The 25,539-nt window shown below is 36.1% G+C and overlaps 1 protein-coding gene across 1 annotated transcript in view; it reads right to left on the bottom strand.

Moving 5' to 3' along the window:
- Positions 1–25,539, bottom strand: part of ANGPT1 (angiopoietin 1) — a gene marked incomplete at its 5' end in the record, with an annotated part of 89,232 nt that overhangs the window by 10,247 nt on the left and 53,446 nt on the right. Inside the window, one exon of the mRNA XM_009875579.1 lies at positions 462–592. Coding sequence (XP_009873881.1) covers positions 462–592 — 131 coding nt within the window. The remainder of the gene's footprint in view (positions 1–461; positions 593–25,539) is intronic.

The raw sequence follows: 25,539 nt of genomic DNA, 5'->3' as shown, positions 1-25,539 counted from the left end.
TGCAAGTCTAGATTCTGGTTGTTTTTAAACTTTACTTTCTAATATCTATTTCCTTGTATATTCTCTCTTAATATCTATTTCCTTGCATATTCTCTCTTCTTTTTCTGTCTGATTGTCCCACTTCTCACAAAGTTCTTTCCCTTGCCTTCATCTCTAAGTTTCTTCTCCATTTCTTGCCTCAAAAATAACACTAACTTATGCTTTGCCCTCTGACACTATTGCAATAGCTTCAGTGCAGAAGTATATTGAAGTATATTGAAGAATCCCTTCCCTGCTGATACAAGTCTTGAGGTGTTATCACTAATACAAAAAATGTACAGAAAAGAGTTGGTGTAATAGTAACAATAAAAGGAATGTTCACACAGTACTTACACATCCCTGAACGAAACATTATCCATGGTTGCTTTAGCAAAACACAGTAGATTCCTATCAGTGTACCACATTTTCTGAGTTGTACTCACCTCCAGTCAACATGAGAGCACATTTACACATGCAGTTGTCATTGTCAGCATCTTTTGTACTGAATTCAGCACCATGTAAGATCAGACTACTCTGTTTTCCAGCTGTTCCACTGTGACCTTTTAAATAAAGCCTGAAACAGTAAGAGAAAACAATCAGTGTCACCAAAAAGCAAAATAAAAGATGCAAGTCTCTTTCCACATAGGGTTCACCTTGTATGAAGTGCAATCAAAAAATTCAGAAATGTCTCGTTTTGGCTCAAACTCTTTGTTGTTTCAGGTCTAAAATGGGGAAATCCAGGGTTTTTCAGTGTATCCATAGCAGCGCATTATGCCTTCCCCAGAGCAGAACTGAGCACAAGGAGTCGGCACAGGAAAATGCAACAGAGTTGTGGAAGTCAGAGACAGAAAAGAGAATGAGGAGAAGTGCCCAGAGATCTGGAATACATTGACAGAATAATTGAGTATTTGAGTAGCTGGTCTTTTTACTGTGGCACAGAAACAGCACTCCCAGCTAACAGCAGCCACATTATTAATCCCTGGGCTCAAAAAAGGATTTCAGCAATTTCAGAATTTTTAATTCCACCAGTTACAGCACAAGCCAGCAACCCAGTTCTGCCAAAGCTGTCTCTGTGTGATGAATGGAGAATAACTTAAGAGTTCAAGCCACAGAACTCTTTGTGATTTGCAATGCTAAATATCCCTTTTCTTGTCAACTAGCTGAAACCACAACCATGAGCCGGGAGCCTGAGCCCAGCTCCAGCAAGTAACAGAGCATTTGAGGTGCTTGGTGCTGTTATGTCTACAGCCAAGTGGGACAGCTGCAGGGATGCTGAGTGGAGTACTTCTGTTCCAGCAAGGAAACATTGGGGACCTGTGCACATCTGAGCAGCGTTCACAATCGCAGTGACACAGAGGAGAGGAGAGGAGAGGAGAGGAGAGGAGAGGAGAAGGAAAATCCATCATCTGTCTTGCTAAACCTCTACAGGCAGGAATACATGATCCACGAGGCTAGCTAAGAATATGATGTAGTATCTAGCGGAATAGATTTTTCCACTGAAGAGAAGGTGAGAAACATCAGTTCTGTTTCTCTAGCATTATTAAAGAGCGGCAAGTCTATCCAAAATGTCAAATGCAAAATGCATAAGAAGCCACAGAAGTAGAAGCAGGACTTAAGTGTGTGAAGCAGGAGATGCCTTTTTCTCTCTGAGATTTACAGTTGAGAGTGAAAACACCTTCTCAATTTCTTCTACAGACACGATGAGCAAGGTTCATGTGGGCAGTTATGGGTCTGATTGTTATCACTGCCTCTTAGATGGTTGGTGTATTTTTGCCCAATGGCTTTGGAGGAATAAAAAAGTAAATGCCTTTACCAGAGTGTCATTCCTCCATTTGTTTGGATGAAAGATAGGTACTTGATTGCAAAATTGTCACAGTGTTAACAGCAGGAGAATCCCTCTAACCTATTCTATTCTACACAGTAGTGGTTAAGTCATTAGCATATTTCTAAGATGAGGAGAGTTTGTCCAGCAAACTCAAGTTTAAACGAAATTCAGTTCTCCCACAGAACTCTGTGTTTGGAGCTCTGCTTATGAGAGAGAGAAGGGGCACATAGGCATCCCATGGCAGCTTTCCTTGATCAAATGCATGGCTGATGGAATTTTTTTTTTTAAAAAAAATGCATCTGTGGATGGATATGAAACCCAAACAAAGACATGTGATTAAACTTGTCTTGGAAACTTATTACACAAAAGCCTCTTTCAGACTGATTTAAACTTCATCTAATTTTTAGCAAAAGTATTCCTATATGTCCATTCTCCATCTTTAAAAATGGACACAATAAATGCCAAGCATGAATTTGTTAAAAAAAAAATTATTAAGAAAAGGGAACTATCAGGGCTGTCTTTCCAGAGTAGTTACACTGTTTGCCTTTATTGGATTTTAATATTGCATGTCACCTGACATGAGCTTTTCAACTTAATCCTTAGAGTAAATTTTATACACAGTTAAGTACATACAAATATACCTATAAATACCTTTGGATAGCAAAAAGAAAAAAAAGATAAGGCAAAATCTAAGCCTCAGTAAAAGATTGTGAATATTCTTAGAAGTTTAACAAGGAACAACTTATGAACAGGACTTCAGGAAGGTTATTTGACATGTTATTGTCCAAGCACAGTGCCAGTTAGTCCATAATTACCATGCTGTTCTATCCAAGGATGTTTGCTTTAGACAAGATTACTCTTAATAACACTCTTTGCTCATGTTCATTTCTTTGTCCCATGCAAATAAAAGTCTGGAATTGCTCCTATCTTCATTGATTGGACTTATGCCTTGTTTTGCAAGCTGCACCTGATTTTTTGCCCAACAGAATAAACTTCCTTGAGGTTGTGTTGATTAAAAATAATTTTGCCACATGAGCTCTACAATCTGATTTTAAATGGCCATACATCCTCACTGTATAAGCAACACCAAAGCTCAAAGAAGTCTCATAAAGTGAGTCTAAAAAGCACATGCTGTTTACTTAAATCAAAAAGACAATGTTAGCCAGATATTTTTATTAACAACACTATATTTTTAATATGTTGACAATAATTTTTATTATCATCACTATAAAATCCACTTAGTCCTACAAAACCCCCCAAACAAATAGCAACATATAATGTAAGAAAACAATAAAGAAATGAATAATAATTGTTGTACAATGTTTTCTCTAAAGGGATAGGGCATTAGGATTATTTACAAGCTCATACTCTTGCTCTGGTATTTTATAAACATTCCACTCATCACAGATTTAGATCTTGCCAGTTATGTTTGACTTTCCCTCAACACCATTTGTCTAATAGGTCTCCAGTGAATCTAAATGGATAAAGCTTAGCTTGGCTCTAAACTCTACTAGGCTTTTTTTAGTATTCTCCGATTCAGCTTGGTAGGATCGAACCTTTGAAATAAAGTCTGAATTCCACCAGGAAATAATTTCCCTCCCTTAGAAAAGATGGTAATTTGGGGTAGAGTTCCTCTTGGTTGTTCTTGAAGGAGGCAAAAGAAAGGAAGTTAAAAATAAAAAACAACTAGTACTGGTCAAAAGTCAAGGAACAATTTCAGAACTACATCTCCAGCATTCCCAGTTGTTCACAGCAGGAAAATTCTGAAAACTAAGGAAAGCAGTGGAAACACTGCTCAGATTTACAAATATAGGCAGGAGAAGCAAATACATGCCTTTCTGCATACAGTGGCATTGAAATAGCAACAAATAAGCATTAACAAGGAAATCACGAGTAAGTAGGAGTAAGAGAAATACTGCATGTGTATATTAAGTTTTAAGGACTCCTGATGACATTTTAATGAAATTCTAAAATCACTATGAAGAACGTAGCAGCTGACAGCATTCATTTAGAGTAGCAGCTTTCCTAGTTGATGTACTTAAGAAAAAGCAGCACATTAAAAAAAAAATGCAACTGTTACCTTTTGTCTAGCATAAGTGTTAGAAATTCTCTCTGCATTTTTTCCATGTGATATTACACCAGTGACATCTTGGGATCTATACACACAGATGTTGAGGAGGAACTCTCTTAGGTGTGTTTTGCTTTTCACAATTCCTACCCCGTGACACAACTTGACTATCTATAATTCCTTGAAAACAAAGCTAGGTATATGGTGTGGAAAGAACAGTTCTAAATATATTACGTAAACAACTGCAGGACAGCCTGAAAAGTCATTTCAAATTTACAGCAGAATTTTTCCTTTTGAAAAGACTAGATCATCTGGAGTTTAGCTATATATGCACCATATTTAATGAGTTGAACAGATGAACCTGAGGTAATTTCAAATTACAAAAATATTTGTATATTTCTGCAACATAGCAGTTATGAAGATTGCAACATACCAAATAAGATATTAAAAAAAATCTAAGAAATAAATGCAATCATAAGTCCATGTGAAAAAATATGCTAAATATTATTAAAAGTGTAGGAAGTAGTTTCTGCTTCACCTCACTTCTGCTTGCATATGGAGCACCTGACCTTAGAATTTTAATTATATATTCATTTTTACTAGGACTAGTAAGAGGTCTGTAGGACTCCCAGAATTTAATATTACCTACTTCTTTCTCTAATTTTTTATGTAAGAATCACTAAAGGTCACTCCGTCCTTCTTTTAAAGCACTCCCTCAATGAAATAACTAAGAAGTCCTATCCAGCTTTGCTGGTGAGTAATGCATACTTTGTAAAAAAACAAAAAAATGTACTAGTTTACTGCAAACAGTAGCAATCATCATTAAGAAACGTAGAGTATCACCTCAACTGTCTCAGTGTCGATGGTCTTAAGTATCTTAGTGAGTTAAGAGAAGATCAAATTTCCACAGTACTAAAATTTTCAGTAAAAATCTCTATGACTGGAATTCATAAACTTGAGTAATGGCCTAAGTTTCTTAACCATTAGATAGAGAGAAACAGGAGTCTTAAAGCAGGGTTTAAAAGATTCAGCATGATGAATGGAGAGGGACACATCAAAGCCTGCCTTTGGGAAACACTGTAGAGGGATGCCTCCAAATTCCCACCTCCCTTTTCTCCTCTTTCTGTAAGCTAAAATGTCTCTCTACTGCCTGCTCATTCCACATGGCTGGCAGGAAGGAATTCCAAGTTCTGATCCCTCCTCAAGGGAGGGGTTGTTAATTTTGATACAAAGGGTCATTGAATAAAATAGATGCATCGGGAAGAAAATTTTCTTGGAAAAGGTCATTGAATAAAATGGATGTTTGGGGATTGGAACCTTATGCCCAGAATTTCCTACTCTGAAATCTCTCTTCAGAGTGTTTCCATTGTTTTCTAACTTCATAGGACCAAAAGGCACCTACACCTCAGCCCACTGGTCACCACTTGCTTCTCAGTAATAATACCAAGTAAAAACCAACGTCTTCTAAAAAAATCCCCAAAATATCCTCAAAATCAGATAGCTGCTTCATTTTAAATGCAGATTTTTCTAAAGAATGCTTTGGGCAATTATTTGGAGATCATAAAGAATTTGTTTATCAATGAATAAAACATGTCTCTGAACCAATGTTAAATGTTGTCGATTCCTTGCAAAGTTTCTCAGTGTGCCTTTCCTTGAACATAATATAAAATTGCATGAGATGTCCCAATAGTAATGGTTGTCCTTGAATAGCAAAAGCACCTCTGTAATAAAGACATCTTCCAGATATTTAATGATAGATAAGGTGTTGTGAACAGAAGATAAAATCTAAGTAACCACTCTAGAGAAAAATTGCTGTCATTGAAGTTAAAACTAAAATGTCTGCCAAAATTCTTTTAAACTTGGAACTAAATATAATGTGGTAACTATCTGGGAAACCCAGCCTTGGTATTGAACTCTTTCATCAGTTAGTCCTCCCACTGAAGGATATAGAGAAATATCCCTTGTGTGTGCTAATTTGTGAATTCTGTGGAAAGACCATCTCCTTGTTGGAGATAGAGCATGACTCATCATCTGTGATGATGGGGGAGATCCCTGTGAGTTTGAACTGTTCTGGGTTGCGGAGTAGAAGGAATCGTAGTCGGTGCTTTAGTCCAGATCACAGCTACATTACCTGGGCATCCATTTGCATTCTTTTATTGTTTGGAAATAAAACTTCCTCTTAAGTATAACATACTTTTTCAAGGTAAAGGGAAGTGCATGCTCTCTTTATGAAAAGAAACAAAATTAAACCGAATCCCAGTATTTCATCATAAATCAAGATTGGGTAACTAACTTAACAGCAGATGAGGTAAGTAATTATTAGAAGTAAATTAAAAGACACTCTCAAAGGAGGATAAATATTCTGGAGAAACTGAAATATCTAGTTAAGGTGTAAGATGACAAAAACTTAGTCACCACTACTCTCACAAAATTTTCAGCTGTTGCTAACCCATTTATCTGAGTTATAAGAACAATTCACCACCTTTATCACTTCCTGTCATTTGTGGACTGACACAAAAGTATCAAACAGAAGAAGGAAGGGAAAGTCACAGTTAGTGTCTGACTGGAGAAAACCAGAAATATTAACCATAAAAATTTAACTAGATTTTTCCTACTCCTAACTATAGTCAAAACTTGAGAAACTGTGTACATGGTAAATTCATGGATTCTTAATTTAGCTTTATTATATTCCTAATAGAGTTTGAAACTCTGCAAACAGTAGACATCATGGTTCTGCAAACTGTCAAAAACCTGAATAATGCAGTAAGTAGCTCTGACACTTTAAGAAGATTTTTAATTTGGCTTTTAATATTCTTGCTGCCAGCATATGAAAATAATTTCCTCCCACAATTCCTTAAGAAAAGACAAGATGATCTCCGTATTTCTCCTCTGCTGCTCTGTAGCAATGACTCACTGTTGTAATTAAGTTTGACACTAGAGCAACTCCTTGCCCATTCCCCTGTCGAGACAAGTGAAATATCCCAGCCAATAAAATATAATTTCAATATATCCAGAGTAAGAACACATCTTCCAATTTTAAATATAAACGGTAATATAACATACAACAATAAATGGATATGAGAAGTTTTCCTTTGAAATTTTTTAGTTTTAGTAAAAAAGTTTTAGTAAAACCTGTCTATCGGATAACAAACATTACATAGTAAAGATTTTCCATGGCAATACACACTGTTAACAGAAAAGCTTGTTTTCTTTCTGAAGAGCTTATGTTAATTCTAGCTTTTGGTTGAACCACACACACCTGATGTGTCAAAGGAGAAAAATAACGCTTATTTTTGAGAGTGAACAAGCAAACAAAACCTAACCCTGAATAAGAAACACAGCTACACATTACAAAAATACACAATAGTCCAGTGAGCCCTGCAGTTGTACTGAATATGAATTTATACAAATAATACAAGAATTTGCTTTTTTACATTAAATTTCTTTAATAATTGACTAAAAATTAGTACCACTAGGAACAGGTATACTGAATAGAGATAACTAAAAAACATCCAGATTTACTGTCAAAGAAATTTTTCCTACCACAAGGCAAATGGCCTGTCATAACACTGTATGCAGACAAATGGTGCTTTGTCACAGCTTACAAAAAATGTTAAAAAATATGTTTATTCTGGACAGTGAACAAGCAAACATATGCTTCTACTACTTGAAATACATGCTACAGAAGCCACAGAAACAGCAGCGTGAACTGCTAAGTTTGCAGCTGATGCCAGTAGCATAGTGGTGATGGAGAGGAAACATACGGCAACACTAGATTTTACTACTAACAGGGACAGAAACATATTTAAAGGCTACTATCACAATGATGTGTTGAACAAAAATAATTCCCTCTAATCTCACACTAAACACAACATGGAAGAGGTACATTAATCTGATAGTACCATCTTCTGTTAAAACTCTTTTTCAACACAATACTTTTTAAAACAACCACCATTTTTTTTCTCATGGAAATCTGAAATTACATTTTTCAGGCACTAGACTATTACTTTTGCATTAATGAAAAGTTAAAATCTTGCTACAGAAAAAAAACTCACTGACTTATCATCTGTATAAATGCTAAGATTTCCTGTTGCTACAGAAACTAACATTTTTGTCCTGATTCATGGCTGTATAGTACATAATATCTCAATTTAGGAAGCACAAGGACTGTATCAATTTCAAACTTGAAATAATTGGAGATGATCAATGTTTTAGACAGACATATAAACACTGAACGTATACTAAGATGATAATGCAAATTGTTTCGATAACATTGAAGATAGATGAACTTCTTTAAAAATAAAATACAAAATTAGAACTTATCTGAGCATTTGCCCCAGGACATGGACAAAGCCAAGGTTAGATAAATTTAGTTAGCTTAAAATGTAACTACTCAGCTACACTTCCTTTGTTTGGCTGAAGTCAACTCCAGAAATGCCAAAATTAATTCTCAAGGGATTTTTCAGTACAGAAGTACAAGGACCCTCCAGAGAAACTCATATTTTAGAATTTTCTAACATTTATTTAAGTAATCACACCTTCTGCTTCTTACGTTTACTGAATTGCTGAATCTTGTGATGTTTATGTATTTTTATTCAAGGACCTATTTTACAGCCTTTGAAGTTAGGGTTTTTTTTTGGGAAAGAATTCAGTGAACATTTGCTTGAAATTTTATTTATCTGTAAATTGATTTATCCTATTGGATAATCCAGTAAAGGAGACCCACATAACTCTAGTAAAACCTGAACTGAATAAGTGTTCCAAATTATGCTTGAAGTTCCAAAAGTCTCATAAATATAGTTTGCTAAAATCCATGCAGATATAGCGTAATAGTGGATTTCATAAATCTACGCTTTCGTTGTGCTGAGGGTGACATTAATTACCCACTGTCATCCACATAAGTTGTACATTATCCTAATTAACTGGTTTAGATAAAATAGAAAAGGAAAATTTTATGTACCAGAATGCTATTCATGCTTACTTTTACCCTCATGATTACTGTACAGATACTAGCTTCTTGTTACCCTGCTGTGTCACTGAAAAATATAATTTACAGGCCACAGTAAAATATTATCACACAGTTTACTTAATTGCAAGTAATTAATCATAAGTAATCATATAACTGACAAATATCACAGATAGAGCTATGTTAAAAATTTGTATAAATCTTACTGAGATATGTCAGTGTTTGGAAATTAATGTGTTTAAAGAGAACATAATCAATGTGGTTTGGGTGGATGTTATTTTTTTTATTTGGGCTTTTTGTAGAGTTTTTGGTTGTGTTCTTTTCTTTGCAAACAGTGTTCTGGAATTACAGCTGAAATTAGCTATATTTGTGCTATAAGATTAAGCACCATAAGTCCACCTCTGCTTTTGAATTATGCTAAAACTTCTTTATGTTGTATGTTATTTCTTTTCCATTTAGAGAGATGTAGAAGAAAATATAGAAATTTACATTTTCTTTTTTTCCCCAGTAGTGGTCTGAATCTATGACATCAGTATATTTAAGGATGCCTGTTACTAATTCATAAATATCCTTTTATGTAATAGAGTTTAAAAGTCCTAAAACCCTAATATTCCGGAAAAAAATGAATTATATATGAGCTCAGCAATTACATATTCTCATTGTTTTCAGATTCACCAGAATAACAAACTACTATGCTTATTAGAAAAAAACTTCAGATATTTATTCATATGTAAGCCTTTTCTCATTATAAAGTCACTGTCACTGAACAGGATGAGTTTTTGTTCCATAGATTATATATATGGGCCTTTTTAAGAAATATATTTTACTTTTTAAATTAATGAACAATATAGGTAACATTCTAAGCGAAGAATATTTTTTATCATACCTGGATACTGAACACTCAATGATTTCTTAATTGTGGAGGTTCAATCAAATGTTTGTACAGTTTAGGAGAGAACCGTAATCTACCTGAAAAAATCTCTATCCAAAGGATCCAGACTACATTTCAAAGTAGAAATTGATGTGATATTTTAATAATATATAATATTGGCCTCTTCCTTAATGTTAGAGTGCTTCTCTGAAGTTCCATGCTCATGGTAACATCTCAGGTCACAAATCAGGCAATAAGATAACTGACCCTGAAACAGGTCTGCCCTGCAGAAAAAACAGATTAAGCATAGCATATATAGTACTACAAGCTATTCAGTTCGCTATGAAAGCAAGTGGTAAGAATTAAGTAAGAGAGGAGCAGAAAAATTAGAACAAAACCAAGAACCAGCACTGAGATGATGTCTTCAGATTCCAAAGATTTTGTGTAAAACAAAATGGGACAATATCCTTGAAATAACCTCTTCCAAAAATATCACTGAGGCTGAAGTACCTCCTATAAGGAGATAGCTCTTGTGATTCACTTTATGGAAACTTTTACACTTTGACACAGTAAAAGGGAAATGTTTCATTCTGTTCAAGAATCATGTCCAATTCACACAGGCTTATATTGCTTGAAGTTGTGTGTAATAGCTAAGACTGTTGGGTTAAAAATCAGTGAGATATGCACTAGTTCACAGAAATCTTCACTTGAAATATGACTACTGAACTTTCTTTGTTTTTCTCAAACTGAATGCTGAATGAGGTGTAACCTTTAATCACCATTAAGAAACTATTTAAATACCGAATTGAACATAACATCTAGACTGAATAACCTTTTTTTCCTGTGTTTCCATTGGCACAATAATTATTTGTAATTGTAAGGTATCTTTAAAATATCCGTGTTTTGGCTTTTTCTAGTTATGAAGAGCTTGAACATAAGGAAATGAATCATTGATAGAAGGGGAAACAGTCTGCAATTAATTTTTCATCAAATCTTTTGTTGTTTACACTTTATTCTGTGCTAGCAGTGTAATCTTTTTTTAAATTGTGCACCTCTGGGCATTTTCAGATTCAGTTTTTGATTTTTTTCCAGTGTTAATGATCTAATGACCCTCTCAAATCATACTACAGCATTGCTATAATGTAGATGGAATGGAATGAATTTATGGCTGCCAACAGACTACAATTTAAAGAAATAACTTAATGAATAACACATTAAAATAAATATTTGGGGTTCTGCACATGAGATTTTCAAGATTTATGATGGGATTCCTGTCAAGAGAGATGTGCTTCTCAGTGTGTGCACCCCAGAGGAAAAAGCAAGGATGTTTCAGGGGGGTACCATTTTTAAAGCAAAATGTAATCAGGATTTCCATTCACTTACCTATGTTTGAATCTGTTCAGTCCTGAAGAATAAGCCAGTTCACAATTTCCACTAATTAGATTATTGGACTAAATCTGGTGGCTGTGTACTCAGACTCATGACATCAGTAAACAGTAAGGGAAGTTGAAGAAACACTTTGTGGAGATGACAATAATTGTAATCATTTCCAAATACAGAAACAGTCTAAGGTAATATTAATGACAATATAGTTGTCCTGTTTTCTTTCTGACCACAATATTTTTAATATTAGTTTTTAAAACATTTTGCTGTCATCTTAAAGAGTGTGCAGTGGTAATGAAACAAGAGTGACTTGATCTTCAGTGAGAGCTCTGGTCTCAGCAAAGTACTTAGTACATGCTTAAAATAAATATAAAAAAAAATTGCCTAAGTGCATTGCTGAATGAGGGCCTAAGTACACTTGAAAAAAAAAACAGATGAGAGGAAAGAGAGGAGGAAAAAGGTAGGGAAGAGAAGAGAAAGGCATCTCTTACTCATTTAGTATCTTTCACACCATCAATATGACAATTAGTTTTTTATTAAAGACTTACTGAAAACAATATGAAAATACTTATATACTCAAACACGGTCCACCTCCAGCCTGAATAACACGCAGCAGTCTGGCTTGATCCTGTTACTCATTAGTGGCTCCATTGTACAATATGCTACACTCATGGTCTGGCCTTTATCTCCATTATCATACAACGATTAGGCTTTCATTATAAGGACAAGTATCTAGGAAAAGGTAACAAATTTTAAAATGACTGATGCACAGAAAGTTTCTGCAAAATGCTTATAGTTATTTGAAAAATAAATATTGGCTTCACTGTTTGCTTGGTTTTCGTAATGCAAAATTAAGTTTAAAAAATGCCAAAATGAGTTATGTGGCACTAAGACCTCTGTAGAAAAATATAAACAGACTGTTAAAACATATTTCAACTCCCTTGGCGTCATTTGTGGCCGATAAACAGTCCTATATGAGTGAAAGGTTCACTGACTGTCACCCATTTATGATCCAAGTTCTTTGCTGGTGCCACACTGACCAGGCTAACAGGGATCAGCATGTCTTACATGCCTTTTTTCCCTCTAAAAACCCAGGTCATGACCTTATAAGAGCTGTGATTCACAATAATGACTTCTTTGGTTCAAATGGCACTGAGACTAGTACAAAGAGGTTTTACTTCAGTGCAACTGAATTATAATTCTAAATAAAAGAAAATCGAACACAAACGGTGCACGTGCACTTGGGTCAAGTGTGGTGAGCTGTTCCAGCACCGATTTAAAATTGAAAACAACACCAGCCTCTAGTATGAAAAAGAAGAATGGAGGCTGGCCTCTATATGGGAGCAGACACTTATTGTCTTTTTCTAATTAGACTTCCATTGCTATTGAGTATCTCTTTCTTCCATGATAGTAAAGAAGGTTTATTTAAACTTTGCAGACAGACAGAGCAATTAAAAATACACTGTGTCAGATGCCACAATACTTCTGTGCTATTTTTGTAGGTTTATTCAAAATAGTCGCCCTTTAGACATGGTTTGTACCTCTGCTTTGTGTCGCAACTCTGCTGCATTATTGTTGTGGACCAAATAATGAATAAGATCATTTTTATTGTCACTACTTTAAGGAGAGACACATATAAATCAGATCTGTTTCCATTTGATAGAAAAAGAAGCCAAAAGATAACAACAGACAAAAATAGCCTCAAAGACTGATGCAACAAATCCGGGATGGTCCCTTTCCCAAATTCTCTCCAAGCCTCACAGGTACGCTTGTCTTTTTGACACATGAAAGAAGAAAACTCACAGAAAATATCATACCATTTTGCTGGTATTAGCCTGAAAATATAGTGAGTCTGTGCAGAAAGCATTCTCAGAATCAGGCCCTAGAAACATTTGCCAGTAGAGTAATTAATTGGGGGGGGGGGGGGGAAACTGGAGTTGGTTGACTGGTCAGTTGGTAACAGACTTCAGAGACTTTAACCATGAACGTACTAGATTAAATAAGGGTCACTATAAGAATTTCTGCTGCGTTTTGTTTTTTTTTTTTCAGGCAGATGAAAGCTTGCTCTGTCAGGTCTCTGAGCAGACATGAGCTCATTCTGCCCACACTCCATCCTGGCTGGAAGCTGTACTGTCGCAACAAGCATGACACTGAGCCTACTCAAGGGCAGGATATATTAGCTTGGGCTTGATGCCACGCTGACAGGTCTACTGAGCTTCTGTTTAGCTCAGGGAGTGGGCAGAGAGTCAACAGCTATGTAGGCACAGAGAGGGCACATCTATTTGTTGGAAACCGTACAGAGGGGGCCTCCAGGTCCCATTCTTCTTTGCTTTTGCATTATGGAAAATTTAAGTTTGAATTTTTGGCTACTGGTGAAAATTGTGGACACTTAGGAAAACTTTCAAAGTAACAGATTTGTTTGTTTATTTGTCTGTTTTTTGCAATGTTTTGGGTTTTAATCTGGAGATATTGCCACTAGTGCTAAATAAATTCATCATAATCTTGTAAACATTTGGTGGTCAAGCCCACTGTGATGGAGCTCTTGGACACCCACAGTAAGAATATAATTTTTCTAACTGAAATCAGAGAGACATCTCATTCTTTGCATCCACATTTTAACTGTTTCTGGATTGGATTTTGGAAGTGTCAGTTTCTTCATTTTGATCAAGGTTATGACAAGCATAATGTCCAGGTTAAATATAGTGAACTGGATCTGAATTTGGATCTTGAAAACGTACTCCAGCTTGCAACATTCACAGATAATAGTGAGGAGAATAAAATAATCATGGAATCTGCCTTAAAGAAACTATTCTAATACAGAGAAGTTTTGTAACCCTGAATTTTACTGAGATTGTTTCTTCTCACTCTGTATTTTACTTTTGCATTAGTCTTTCGTAGTCCTTTACTGATTACACCCTTAAACTTAAAACTTCATTATGCTATAATCCTAAATTATCAACATATCAGTGATTAGCAAACATTAATGAAAATCTAAATGTTCACACTATGATGTTGTATCCATCTATAACTTTTGACATGTCCTTACACGTATCCCTTACACTTTATAAACAAATTTTCACTATGCTTCTCTACATTCTGATAACCATTCCAAGTTGTAGAGAGCTTTAACATTTATACAAGAATTAAGTAAATTTAAACAGTGAAAAGGTAACAAGAATACTCAACTTGTCCAGAGGAGAGCAACAAGGCTGGTGAAGGGACTAGAGGGAAAGTCCTATGAGGAAAGGCTGAGGAAGCTGGGGGCGTTCAGCCTGGAGAAGAGGAGACTCAGGGGGACCTCATCACTCTCTACAACTGCCTGAAGGGAGGGTGCAGTCAGGTGGGGGTTGGGCTCTTCTCCTGGGCAACCAGTGACAGGACAAGAGGACACGGCCTGAAACTGTGTCAGGGAAGGTTTAGGTTGGATCTCAGGAAGCTCTTCCTCAGGAAGAGGGTGCTCAGGCACTGGGATACACTGCTCAGGGAAGTGGTGGAGTCACCATCCCTGGAGGTGTTTAAGGAGAGGCTGGATGGGGCACTTAGTGCCATGGTCTGGCCGATGTGACAGTGTTGGGTCATAGGCTGGACTTGATAATCTCAAGTCTTTTCAGTCTCAACAATTCTGTGATTCTGTGTCTGTGATCATTTCTGTCCCTTTGATGGACAGCCGAAATTTAAATGCCACCTGATCTTGGATGGTATGTATATCCTATACAGAATAGTTTTTATATAAAAACAAATTCTTATGGATGGCAAATATGCAGAAGTGCCTCAGCTTCACAAGGTTCTTTTATTCAGGAACTGTTTCATATCAAAACCCAGCAGAGATCAAAAAATTATGTTACTGGTTTCTACACTAACATAAACATCAGTATGTTTAAGCTCTTTGGAAATGCTTTGACAAAAGTAACTTAAAGAAATGTATCTCTTCCTAGTGTTGTTACTGGCAAGAGTGGGAGCTCTTAACCTGGGGACAGTGAGGTCCATTCACACCAGGATTTCATAAACTTTGTTAAAACACTTATTTGACATTCTTTCTCAATACAAATACATAGAGGTGGCATAAAGCAACAGAGGCTTGAAAGAGTAACACTGTGCAAGAAGAATAACAGTATAGATTACTCATAAAGATAATAACACACAACGAGAAGAGTCATTTTACATTGGAGATCCAAAAAAAATGGCCATTACCATATAAAAGCCTGTGTAGCTTTCTCTTAGATGGCTTGTCATGCTCTGCATGTCCCTGATAGCTGTGGAATAGCTGGTGAAATCTCCACTGAGCTACAACACTTAAGATCACTACCAAGTTTCCACAGATATTGTTTTTCCACCAATACTTACATACACTAAAGAATTCTCTTGGGTTCTTGTGCCTGTGCAACAGTCCTCAGGAGCCACTTCACTATACTATTCTCACTTGGCATGATATTGGTCTCACAAATCTACTGAATTTTTTTTCTGTAGAGATCCTCACCAGGTAGTAGGTAGTTGAGCTACCAGTGGTTATTACTCTCCACTTTTTATATAATGACTTACTGAGTGGTGGTTGCCAAACACGTAAGAGTTGTGTTTTCTATTCACTCAGCAGAAGAAAGGTTTAAAACCACAAAGCTTCTCTAACAATGGTGTCATAACCATCAACACGTCCCACTGCAAAAAATTGTGCAAGATTCACTGAGACGTACAGGGAGTAGAACTGTAAGCTTGTAGCAGAACTCTTTGTATAGTGTTCAAAGTTCAGGAATAGTCCTAACCACTTTATATTTTCATCATTTAATCAAGCCTGTTTAATTCAAAATGAGATATAATCCATGGAGCAGGGAGCATAATCTTAGAATTCTCTCTCCCACCTCCTTGACAAACGACCCACTATCTACTCGTTCACTGAGCAGGGAATTCTTCCGGGCACAATATCGGAGTTTCACCGATGCGCCTGTTCCCCTGCTCCCCATGCAGCACGGACTGCTGCTTTTTCTCGGGAAGCAGTAACTACGGTCTGGAACCACCCTGGCAAATGAATGCATTAACCCAGGGTCTTTTGTTTCTTTTCTGAGTAAGACAGGACATTGTCTCCTACCTTCAGGCTGTGGGCTGTGAAATGTTCAGTGGATATAAACGGATGCCTTGCTATTTTCAGAATTTCCTAATGATTAACTCTAGGCAGCTCTCTGTGTGTTGCCTGATTTGGCTTCTGTCTAAGCAGCTTATCTCTTCCCAGGCATGCACAGAAAATCAAGTGTCTCAGCTAGGATCCTGCAGTCTGTTCCTGGGGCCCAACAGCTTTAATGTTAGCACTGAAAATCTTTATCTCACCTACCTGTAGGAAACTATGTCTTATTTGTGAACGAGCACTTAAATTCATTAAATCCAGGATGATGTTTAAGTTGAGTAAATTGTTACAAACCATTTTTTTTCTTGCCTCAAGTAATCAGTAGTTTGAATTTATGTGTTTATTTTATTGTAGATAAGCTTTATGGGAAAATAAGATACTTTTGTTCTTACTCATATATTTTCCTTTTCATAAAAAATGAATCTAGGAGCCTGGGGGAGGAGATAATGACATGCCCACTATATCCCAGAAAGATAGCTGAGGTGGAACATATTGGAAAACAAGCTTCTCTCTAGCTACATGGTTTCAAAGCCCTGAAAAAATGAAAGAAAGAAAGGTTTCTAGAAACACAAGAGTGCAATCAAATTAAATTGTTGGAAGTTTCTTATCAATAATCTTTCAAAACCCCTTGGGAGGTGGGTTCTGCAGATACCCGGAAGTGAATAAAGGGGGAAGAGCTATTCAGTTTTGCTGAAGGAAATATATCAAACTGGAGAAGGCAATTAAAAATTAACCAGTTGAAGGAAAAGGATAGAGAAAAACAAGACTGAAAACAGCAATAATATAGAGATGGCTTGAAAGATCTAATAATGAAAATAAACTAATAGGTATCTACCTTTTATTGATGAGTTAGTGGACACACAGAAATGGTTAGGTCATTGTTACATCAAACTATTCACACCAGAGGCTTTACTTTCTTCCCAGAAAACAAGAGTGCTGTGCAGCCAACAGTGTATACATTGTAAAGCTTGTATATCAGTAATTTTCTAAAATCTCAAGCAAAGGATTTGCCTTTATGGAACACCTCCTTTGTTTTCCCTCCATATCCGAGATATTGGTGCGTTAAAGACCTCTAGCATTATCTGTGACTAAAACAAAACAAAAAATGAGATTTTAAGGGCTTTTAATTGTTATTTTTTTCAACAGATACTGTTCGTTAAGTTGTATCATTTCTGGGCTGACCTTCCATACATGAAAGGACAATTGACTTTATAAAAAGATTTTCATCTTGCCTGAAATGCAGTTTACACCTCTGATCAATTTACTTAGGAAGGTGAGGAGCTTTGTGCTCTTCAAAGTAGTAACTGAGTATGTAGACACTCTTTAACAAAAGGACCTGAATATTAACAGTAGCATTAATTTTACATGGAACTGTTTAAGACTCAGGTGTATAATGATGAAAACTGCCAACACCTAACTAACTCTTTCAGCTGAAATAATACATCTTCTGTTTATGTAATTACTTGTGCCATAACACCTATAATGAACCACATAATACAATTCCAAATTAAATTTTCTCACTTTTAAGGACACTTAAGCTAAGAAATGTAAACATCAATGCCTTTATGTCATGTGAAAGAGACAGTTCAGTGAACTATGTTAGTACAAAATCTAGTTAGTAGTTCTGTAACAATTTCTAGTCCTCGGAAAATCAATTATTTTACTTCATATGGACAGATATATTATAGTATTGAATGTCTGTTATATTTGGGTCTGGCAGAGCTGTGCTTTCATGGCTGCAGCCTGTGCTCACTCTTCACTCAAACACAGCAGACAGTCATTAGATTTTGCAGAGCTGCCAATTATGAAATTTCAGGTGGATAACAAAGAATTACGTATCACTTCATAGAGGGGTTATTTTGCTAAAGTTAACCTGTTTTCACAATTCTTGGAGGGGTTAAAAGAAAAAAATGTTTTGGTGCTGGCAGCTGTCTCCTGCTCCTTAGCCAACTTCCCACTACCATGGGCATGTGGGGGGTGAAAATGCTCCTCTACTCCCTAATCCAGTATCCATCAGAGCCCTCTTCTCTTCCACTCAGCAACTGCACATCACCCCTGTTCTGTTTCCATCATTCTCTCCCACTATTCACTTCTCCTTCTCTACTTGGTTGTTTCTTTACAGCATTCAGTATATATGCTGCCTCATTATATTCCATAACACACAAGAAAACCTCTGTTTCTGTTTCAGGATAATCATAGCTATTGTATAGTGAACTACAAGTGAGATTTATGTAGTTAGAGGTGGGAAATGATCAGCTGTGGATGGATAGTATACATAAGGATTTATGTGGATTAAGTTAAATTTTATTATTCATGAACTCCACAAGTATATTTGCTCAACTTTCAGTTAGAGAAAATGTTATATTTCATTTCTGCTTACATTTGGAGATAGTGCTTGGACTGCCAGTGAGCTTTAGTCACTGATATAATATAGCAACACTGGCCTGGTTCCAGAAAGACCTCTGGTTAATGGGCATCAGATTGAATCCCTGCACTTCCAGTATTTAGACTTCATGGAATATTATTGGGCTGACAGTGTTCTTAAACAGAACAAAGCTATTTCAGCCAAATATTTATACATACATTGAAACATTAAATCTTTTTTTCCATATTATCCATTTTATACTGCTGTTTGGTGAAAAAAAAATTAGAAGTATTTTCAAATAATGGAAAGTATGCATACCAGAGATATCATTCTGTCTGCTAATAGGATTTTGCATGGATATTTCCTCTGAAGTAGACTTGCAAACTGAATTTCAAGCTTCCAAAGGAAAGTGAATTACTAGGGGTAAAAATTTTTGCACTATGTCTTTTTTTTTTCTTGTTTGGCAAGAAAAGTATTGGGGTATGGGCACAGGACTGGGTCTCAGAGGACTTGTGTTTATTTTTTTGCTTTTTCTACAGATTTCCTGTGTGCTCTTCACTGTACTTTTTCTTCCCCATCTGAGGATAGTCCTTTTGAGGGTTTACTGTGATACAAATAACATATAGCAGCTAAGCAGATGGCTCAGAAAAACTTACAAGTCAGGCTGATTCTTTGTTTTACCTAAACTACTGAAGAGACATGAAAAGAAAAAAACAATTACTTATGGCAAATACATCACTGAAAAGCCTGGGTAATAGCAAAGACCCACACCAATATTTAAAAGAGAGTTTTTTTACACTAAAGAAAGTGACAATAGCCTGTTAATGTACTGCTGCTGAAACAGTAATATTCTGTGGAATGTATATTAAAATTAAAGATACACAAAGCCAGCTGTCCCCATAAAAGTTGCACTCTCAACTAATACTTCCTTTTACCTATTACAGCATTTTCATACATACAATTTAAAAGATGGTATAAAAATACATTTTTCTCTACATTACAGAAAGAAAAGTGAGATTTTTTTTGTAACAAATTCCAGCATTAGTTCGAGAATGTTGATAAAATAAATCAATATCCTCCACATAAAAAAAAAAATCAAAGATTAATACTACATCAAGGTCTTTGGCTCCAGGCTACCTACTTAGTTTGCCTAAGAAAACAGAGAGAAATAATACTATTGCTGAAACTAAATATACACAGTCTTAAACAAGAGTTACAAATCCAATACTCTGGTGAGACTTTCTTGTGGCCTTTTAATACTTAAAGATGGTCTATAAGAAATATGGGGAGAGACTTTTTAGTAGGGCCTACTGCAACAAGACAAGGGGTAATGGTTTTAAACTAAAAGTGGGTAGATTTAGACTAGATATAAGGAAGAAATTTTTTACTATGAGGGTGGTGAAACACTGGAACAGGGAAGCGATAAATGCAACATCCCTGGAAACATTTAAGGTCAGTTTGGATGGGGTTTTGAACAACCTGATCTGGTGGAAGATATCCCTGCTCATTGCAGGTTGAACTGGATGACCGTTGAAGGTCCCTTGCAACCTAAACTATTCTTTGATTCTATGATTCTACTCAGTACAACTGATTTGGTTTCTCAAAGTAAAGCCTGGAGAGAAACAGTATTTTTTGAAGAGCTTGGAAACTGTGCTACCCGGATTTGTATGAATCACAAGACAATGCTAGTGATTTGAAATTATATGAATAATTTCAATGATTGTCCCTCCTTTTTGCAACAAATTCCATCAACTTTGTTCTTCTGAAGATGCACACATTTGATTCTTCTCTAGGTAACTGATATTTTCTTGTTAGCTTGTATCTTGCTCACAGAAGAGCAATGTGTCTTTCGTTTTTCATAAATTTTCCTAATCTGTTTATCCTGCTGTTTCTAAGATTGCTCTTAATTTAATTATCAAAGGTCAGTGATCACCGTAAGTATAATTCACTCACAGAAGTTAAGATACTCTCTGTCTATCATCAGTTTTCACTTATACCTAAAGCAATCCCAAAGTCTTGTTCACCTCAGCAGCACTGCCTCATCTTTTACACGTATTCCTCCATAGGTAAGACCAACAGTAGTGAGTCATTGCGGAAATGGAAAGATTTTCTAATTAAAAAATTACTAAATGCTAGAATATATTGTCATAGGGAAGTGAGGAAATATTCAACTTCTTTAAGGGTTCTAAGGTACAAATACTTCAGCCAATTGAAAATTGTATTTCCCCCATTATCCATCCCATCCCTTGCTTCGGAGTGCCGCTCCTGCATCATGAGTAGCAAAATCAGCTGTGAGCACAGACTGAAATTACTGCTGATCAAAATCCAGCATCAGTATATCTGTTTTCATTAATTTATCCATCAGATTATGAAACGTGGTGTCTGAAATCCTAACACATCATTATTTTTCCTGTTTAATTCTGGAGGATCTGAGGATGCACATCACAGAAGCACTGTGCCATATCCGTACTATCTCCTAAGAACATCAGTGTCGACAGACTCACAAGTGGGCTAGAGTCTGCACAGGCACAGAGGAGAGGCTGTGCATCTTCTGGGAGTCTCTTTCAACTTGAGTTTTTATACTTCTGTGAATAATTTCTGTGACTTAAATTAAGAAACACTTCTAAATGTTCCTTACAAGACCTGAATCTTCTTACTTCATGGAGATTTTACTTACAACAATCTAAGTCTTGCAAAGAGACTGGTGGAGATAGTTTTTATAATATTTACAGATAGCCCTTTGTGTAATCGTTTTGGGCAGATGAAAAGTCTAAGGATGTTCTAAAGGAAGTTAATCACTCAGATACTTTCATGTTATTGAAGGTTTCACATGTGGTACAACATTGATTTTCCTGTTTCAGTTATCATTTATCATCATACATTTACTGCTTCAGTATCCACCTTTTCATCTCAAATTTCTTCTGTGCAGTCATCATCTGGGATAAATTGATTTTATTCTACGTTCCCAGAAAGTCTTTTGGAGCTGTCTCATTTTGAAAGAGAAACAAGTATATTTTTAACATACATGTGTTCAGCATTACTCTTTTTAATCATAGATTCTTTAGGCTAATAAAAAGTAGTAAAGAGAATACAAACAGCCCAGAGAAAAAACAGAACCCTTCTGAAATCACCAATTGGGAGTTATCCAGACTGAACAGAACTTTGCATAATGTTGGGGCTGGATTTTGGAAAAACAGCATGAAAATGGTTTTCCATATTTTCTCAGACACATTTTATCACTTCATGGTATTTTTATTTTTTTTTCACTTACTATACTATACGTGAGACCTGAAACTTATTTTTTCCATGTCTTCCAAATATAAAAAGCACTGCTATAGCATAAATGTAAGGTATTCCTCTTCTTGAGTTTTCCTTTCATTTCAATACCCTTTCTTGATTTCAGATCTCCTTGATCTACTGCCCAAACCAGTTTGGAAACTTCTCTCTTTACTGGTTATTATTTCTTAAGCAACTTGTATTATTGAAAATTAATGTAGAATGCAGTCAGCCTACAATTACTTATCTTCACGAACAATATTGAAGAAGCAACATCTAATGTGGGTCACTAGCAAAAGAAACAACTTACAAAATAAAAGAGTATCTAGTTTGCTTGGTAAAACTATTTCAAGGGAACAGCAACTAAAATGTTGAAGTGTTATCGCTGTTCTGTGTTTGGGGTATTGAAAGCAGACATGGCAAATGCCTGACAACTGTGAAGGAAAGCCACTGTGAGCAGGAGCTTGGGAACTGTGGTTTTCAAATTCAGAGGAATCATTTAAATTCTTAATGGCAGCTCCTCTGATAAACAGAAAACAGTATTCTCTGAAGGATTGCCAGCTGTTTAGGACTCAATAATCAGGCTGGTATTTGGTCTGCCTTCTGGAGTTGCTTCTATCACAGATAGTGATGCTGGCAAGCAAAATAAAGAGGTTTTATGTCACAGGATACATGCTTGTACAAATTTCTTAAAAAGCCCCTCATAATTTTGGTTTGCAAAATGTCTGTTGGACACATATCTGTCTGTCCGTGTTAGCGGCCGGCCCAGCCTTAACTCGTGACAAGGCACTAGTGAGTTTGTCAAGCGTGAAAAACAATTTAGATTCACGTATGGATCACACTCCATTATTTCTGGAACTGTCACCATGTTACTCAGTTGTTTTCTTTAAATATTCAGAATTCTTTTGAAACTCAGTCAACAGAGATGGACAGAGTCTTTTTACCTCTTCATGTTTTCCTCTCTGTTTATTTCAGAATAGTGTGAATGGAACTGATAATTTATTGTCTGGTCAGGGGAACTTCAGTTGTACCATAAGGAGGCCATACAGACAGCATGAGTAGAGTTCATTTTGGCCTTTAATTGGACTACAGAGTAGAACAGGGATAAAAACTTCAATCATTACTCCTAAGTCAAACTCCCTCTGATTTTTGTTGAAAAGGGACTTGAACACGAATAGTGGAATTTAATCCCTGTTACTCAACATTATACTTTTTTGAGGCCTATGCACCCTTTCTGATTTAATTTCTACATTTTTGAAATACACACAACCATAAAATCCATTGGGTTGGAAGGGACCTTTAGAGGTCATCTAGTCCAACCTCCCTGAAATCAGCAGGGATATCTTTAACTAGATCAGGCTCTCTTTTGTTTTTCTTGTTCAGCAAGAATTTTCAGAGATCAGTTTTCACAATTGTTTCCATATTCAGAAAATATGATGTGCATGACTCTTTCCTTTCCTTTCCTTTCCTTTCCTTTCCTTTCCTTTCCTTTCCTTTCCTTTCCTTTCCTTTCCTTTCCTTTCCTTTTTTTTCCTATTCATATAGACATCCTGGAGACTTATTCTATTCATATACCACTTTTCCTTTCCTTTCCTTTCCTTTCCTTTCCTTTTCTTTCCTTTCCTTTCCTTTCCTTTCCTTTCCTTTCCTTTCCTTTCCTTTCCTTTCCTTTCCTTTCCTTTCCTTTCCTTTCCTTTCCTTTCCTTTCCTTTCCTTTCCTTTCCTTTCCTTCCCTTTCCTTTCCTTTCCTTTCCTTTCCTTTTTTTCCCTATTCATATAGACATCCTGGAGACTTATTCTGATTCACGACCACTTTCCAAGGTTACTCTGCTGACTGACAATGTATTACATTCAATCTATTTAAGAAATCTCTGAGTCAAGGCAGAGGAGAAAATCCTGTACCCAAGTCCTTTAAAAACCTCATTTGTAGCAGCTTACTACAGAAGACAAAGGGCATATTAAAAAGTGAATAAAGTTTAAATCTCAGGCCAGGGCTTGCTCTTCAAACTTTAAAGTTAGTGGCACACCAGTACTCATGTCTTTGTGGCTAGACTTTCTTCCACAACAAACTAACATGGACTTGCTCACAGTGCGTATTGGAAAAAAATCTCTGCTGCATGGGATCCCGCAGTTGTGTTCAGGAGTTGCTTGGCGAAAGTGCTACTCGGATCAGGCCAAAACTGTGCCAGGAAAATGCAGTCAATTAAATATACACAGGCAACTGTATGCAATTTCTTAAGTCCATGTCCTGATTCTGGTTTGTAGTTAACACTTAGGAGGTCTCAGGTCACAGTCCTCAGCAGAATTCCCAGACTGTTGGAAGGACAATGGTGGAGCCTTTCCCCAAAGTCCTTGGCTCTTCTTCTGCTCTGGGCATGTTACATGAACTTAGGACAGGCAAAAATCCCTTAAGTATTTTCACATTCCTGTAATGTCTTACTACAAATACAGTCTAGCTTCCTGAAACGAAACATGAAATTATCTCACTATTTTGCCATTCATAAAACCAGATGAGTTTTGAAACTAAATCCTTCCTTAATGTGAGATTTAACATAAATTAAATTTTCAACGTCCTTCTGATTCCTCAAAAATACATGCTGTGCCTATTCAGTACAGAATAAAAATGAGTAAAAAAGACGCATTTGTTAGAAAATTCAGACATCTTATTTCACTCTCTGAGTAATACTCCTGCCATCTTTTCTGATTTTCATCATAATTTGTAAAGCTATTTTAACTCTGTCCTTTTACAGTTTTTCCCTTGACAAGTATTTGTGCCATCTTTTCCTTCCATTTTTGAACATCTTCTTCTACTGATGTTGAAGGCACTGCATTATCCACTTGTACACTACTGTTTTTTATTTTTTGTATAAATAATTCTAGCTTTTGTTTTGGGAAGTTTCCTTTATTTAAATTCATGCTTTAAATTCATTCACCTCAGGCTGATTCAGAAGGTATGCTCCACCTTCCTGAATCTGGGGAAAGAGCAGTGCCAGGCAGGCAGTGCTGGGGGCAATGGAGGCCAGAGCTGTCCTTTGTGTGCCATGGGATAGTCCTTTCTTTATGCAGGAACTAAACTCATTCAAATTGATTCTAAATGTAACTTTTCCACTTCTAGGCTATGTGGTAATGCCCTCTGACAAACCCCGGAGAACAGGGGCACTACTTTGTGTCCCACTTGGGTAGAGTCCTGTCAGCAGAAAGAGCAAATCGTTCTCACTTCCATGTCTCTGGAGGCCAAGGGCAGGGGGGCGAGGAGGGAGGCAATCAGCATTTCTGAGAATCAAGTTACTTGAATTTAAAAAACTGAATACCAACCTAGTTTCACATGTTACGGCTTGAATGCTCTGCTTTACAATATATTTGTTACTCTCTTAAGTCTTATGCTAACTAGGTGTGTTGTAATAAATAACTTAGGATATTTTTCTGGGTTTCATTTTCGTTCTTCATCATTTTGTTGTCAGTTTAGATGAAGCCATGATTTGAAAAAAATACAGTTAAACCACTTAAGTAATCCATATCAGTTATGCCTCTAAAGATTTTTTCTATTTTTTTGGCTGAACAGATTTAAATTTCCTACTTGTTTATCTAAAAATTGGAAAAATACTATTGGAGAAATTTTTAATATCATACTTTTTTTTTTAATTTAAATAAATG

The sequence above is a fragment of the Apaloderma vittatum genome, unplaced genomic scaffold (genome assembly GCF_000703405.1).
Source record: "Apaloderma vittatum isolate BGI_N311 unplaced genomic scaffold, ASM70340v1 scaffold9418, whole genome shotgun sequence".
Lineage (NCBI taxonomy): Eukaryota > Metazoa > Chordata > Aves > Trogoniformes > Trogonidae > Apaloderma > Apaloderma vittatum.
The sequence above is the reverse complement of the archived record's forward strand: the minus strand, read 5'-3'. Positions and strand labels throughout refer to the sequence as shown.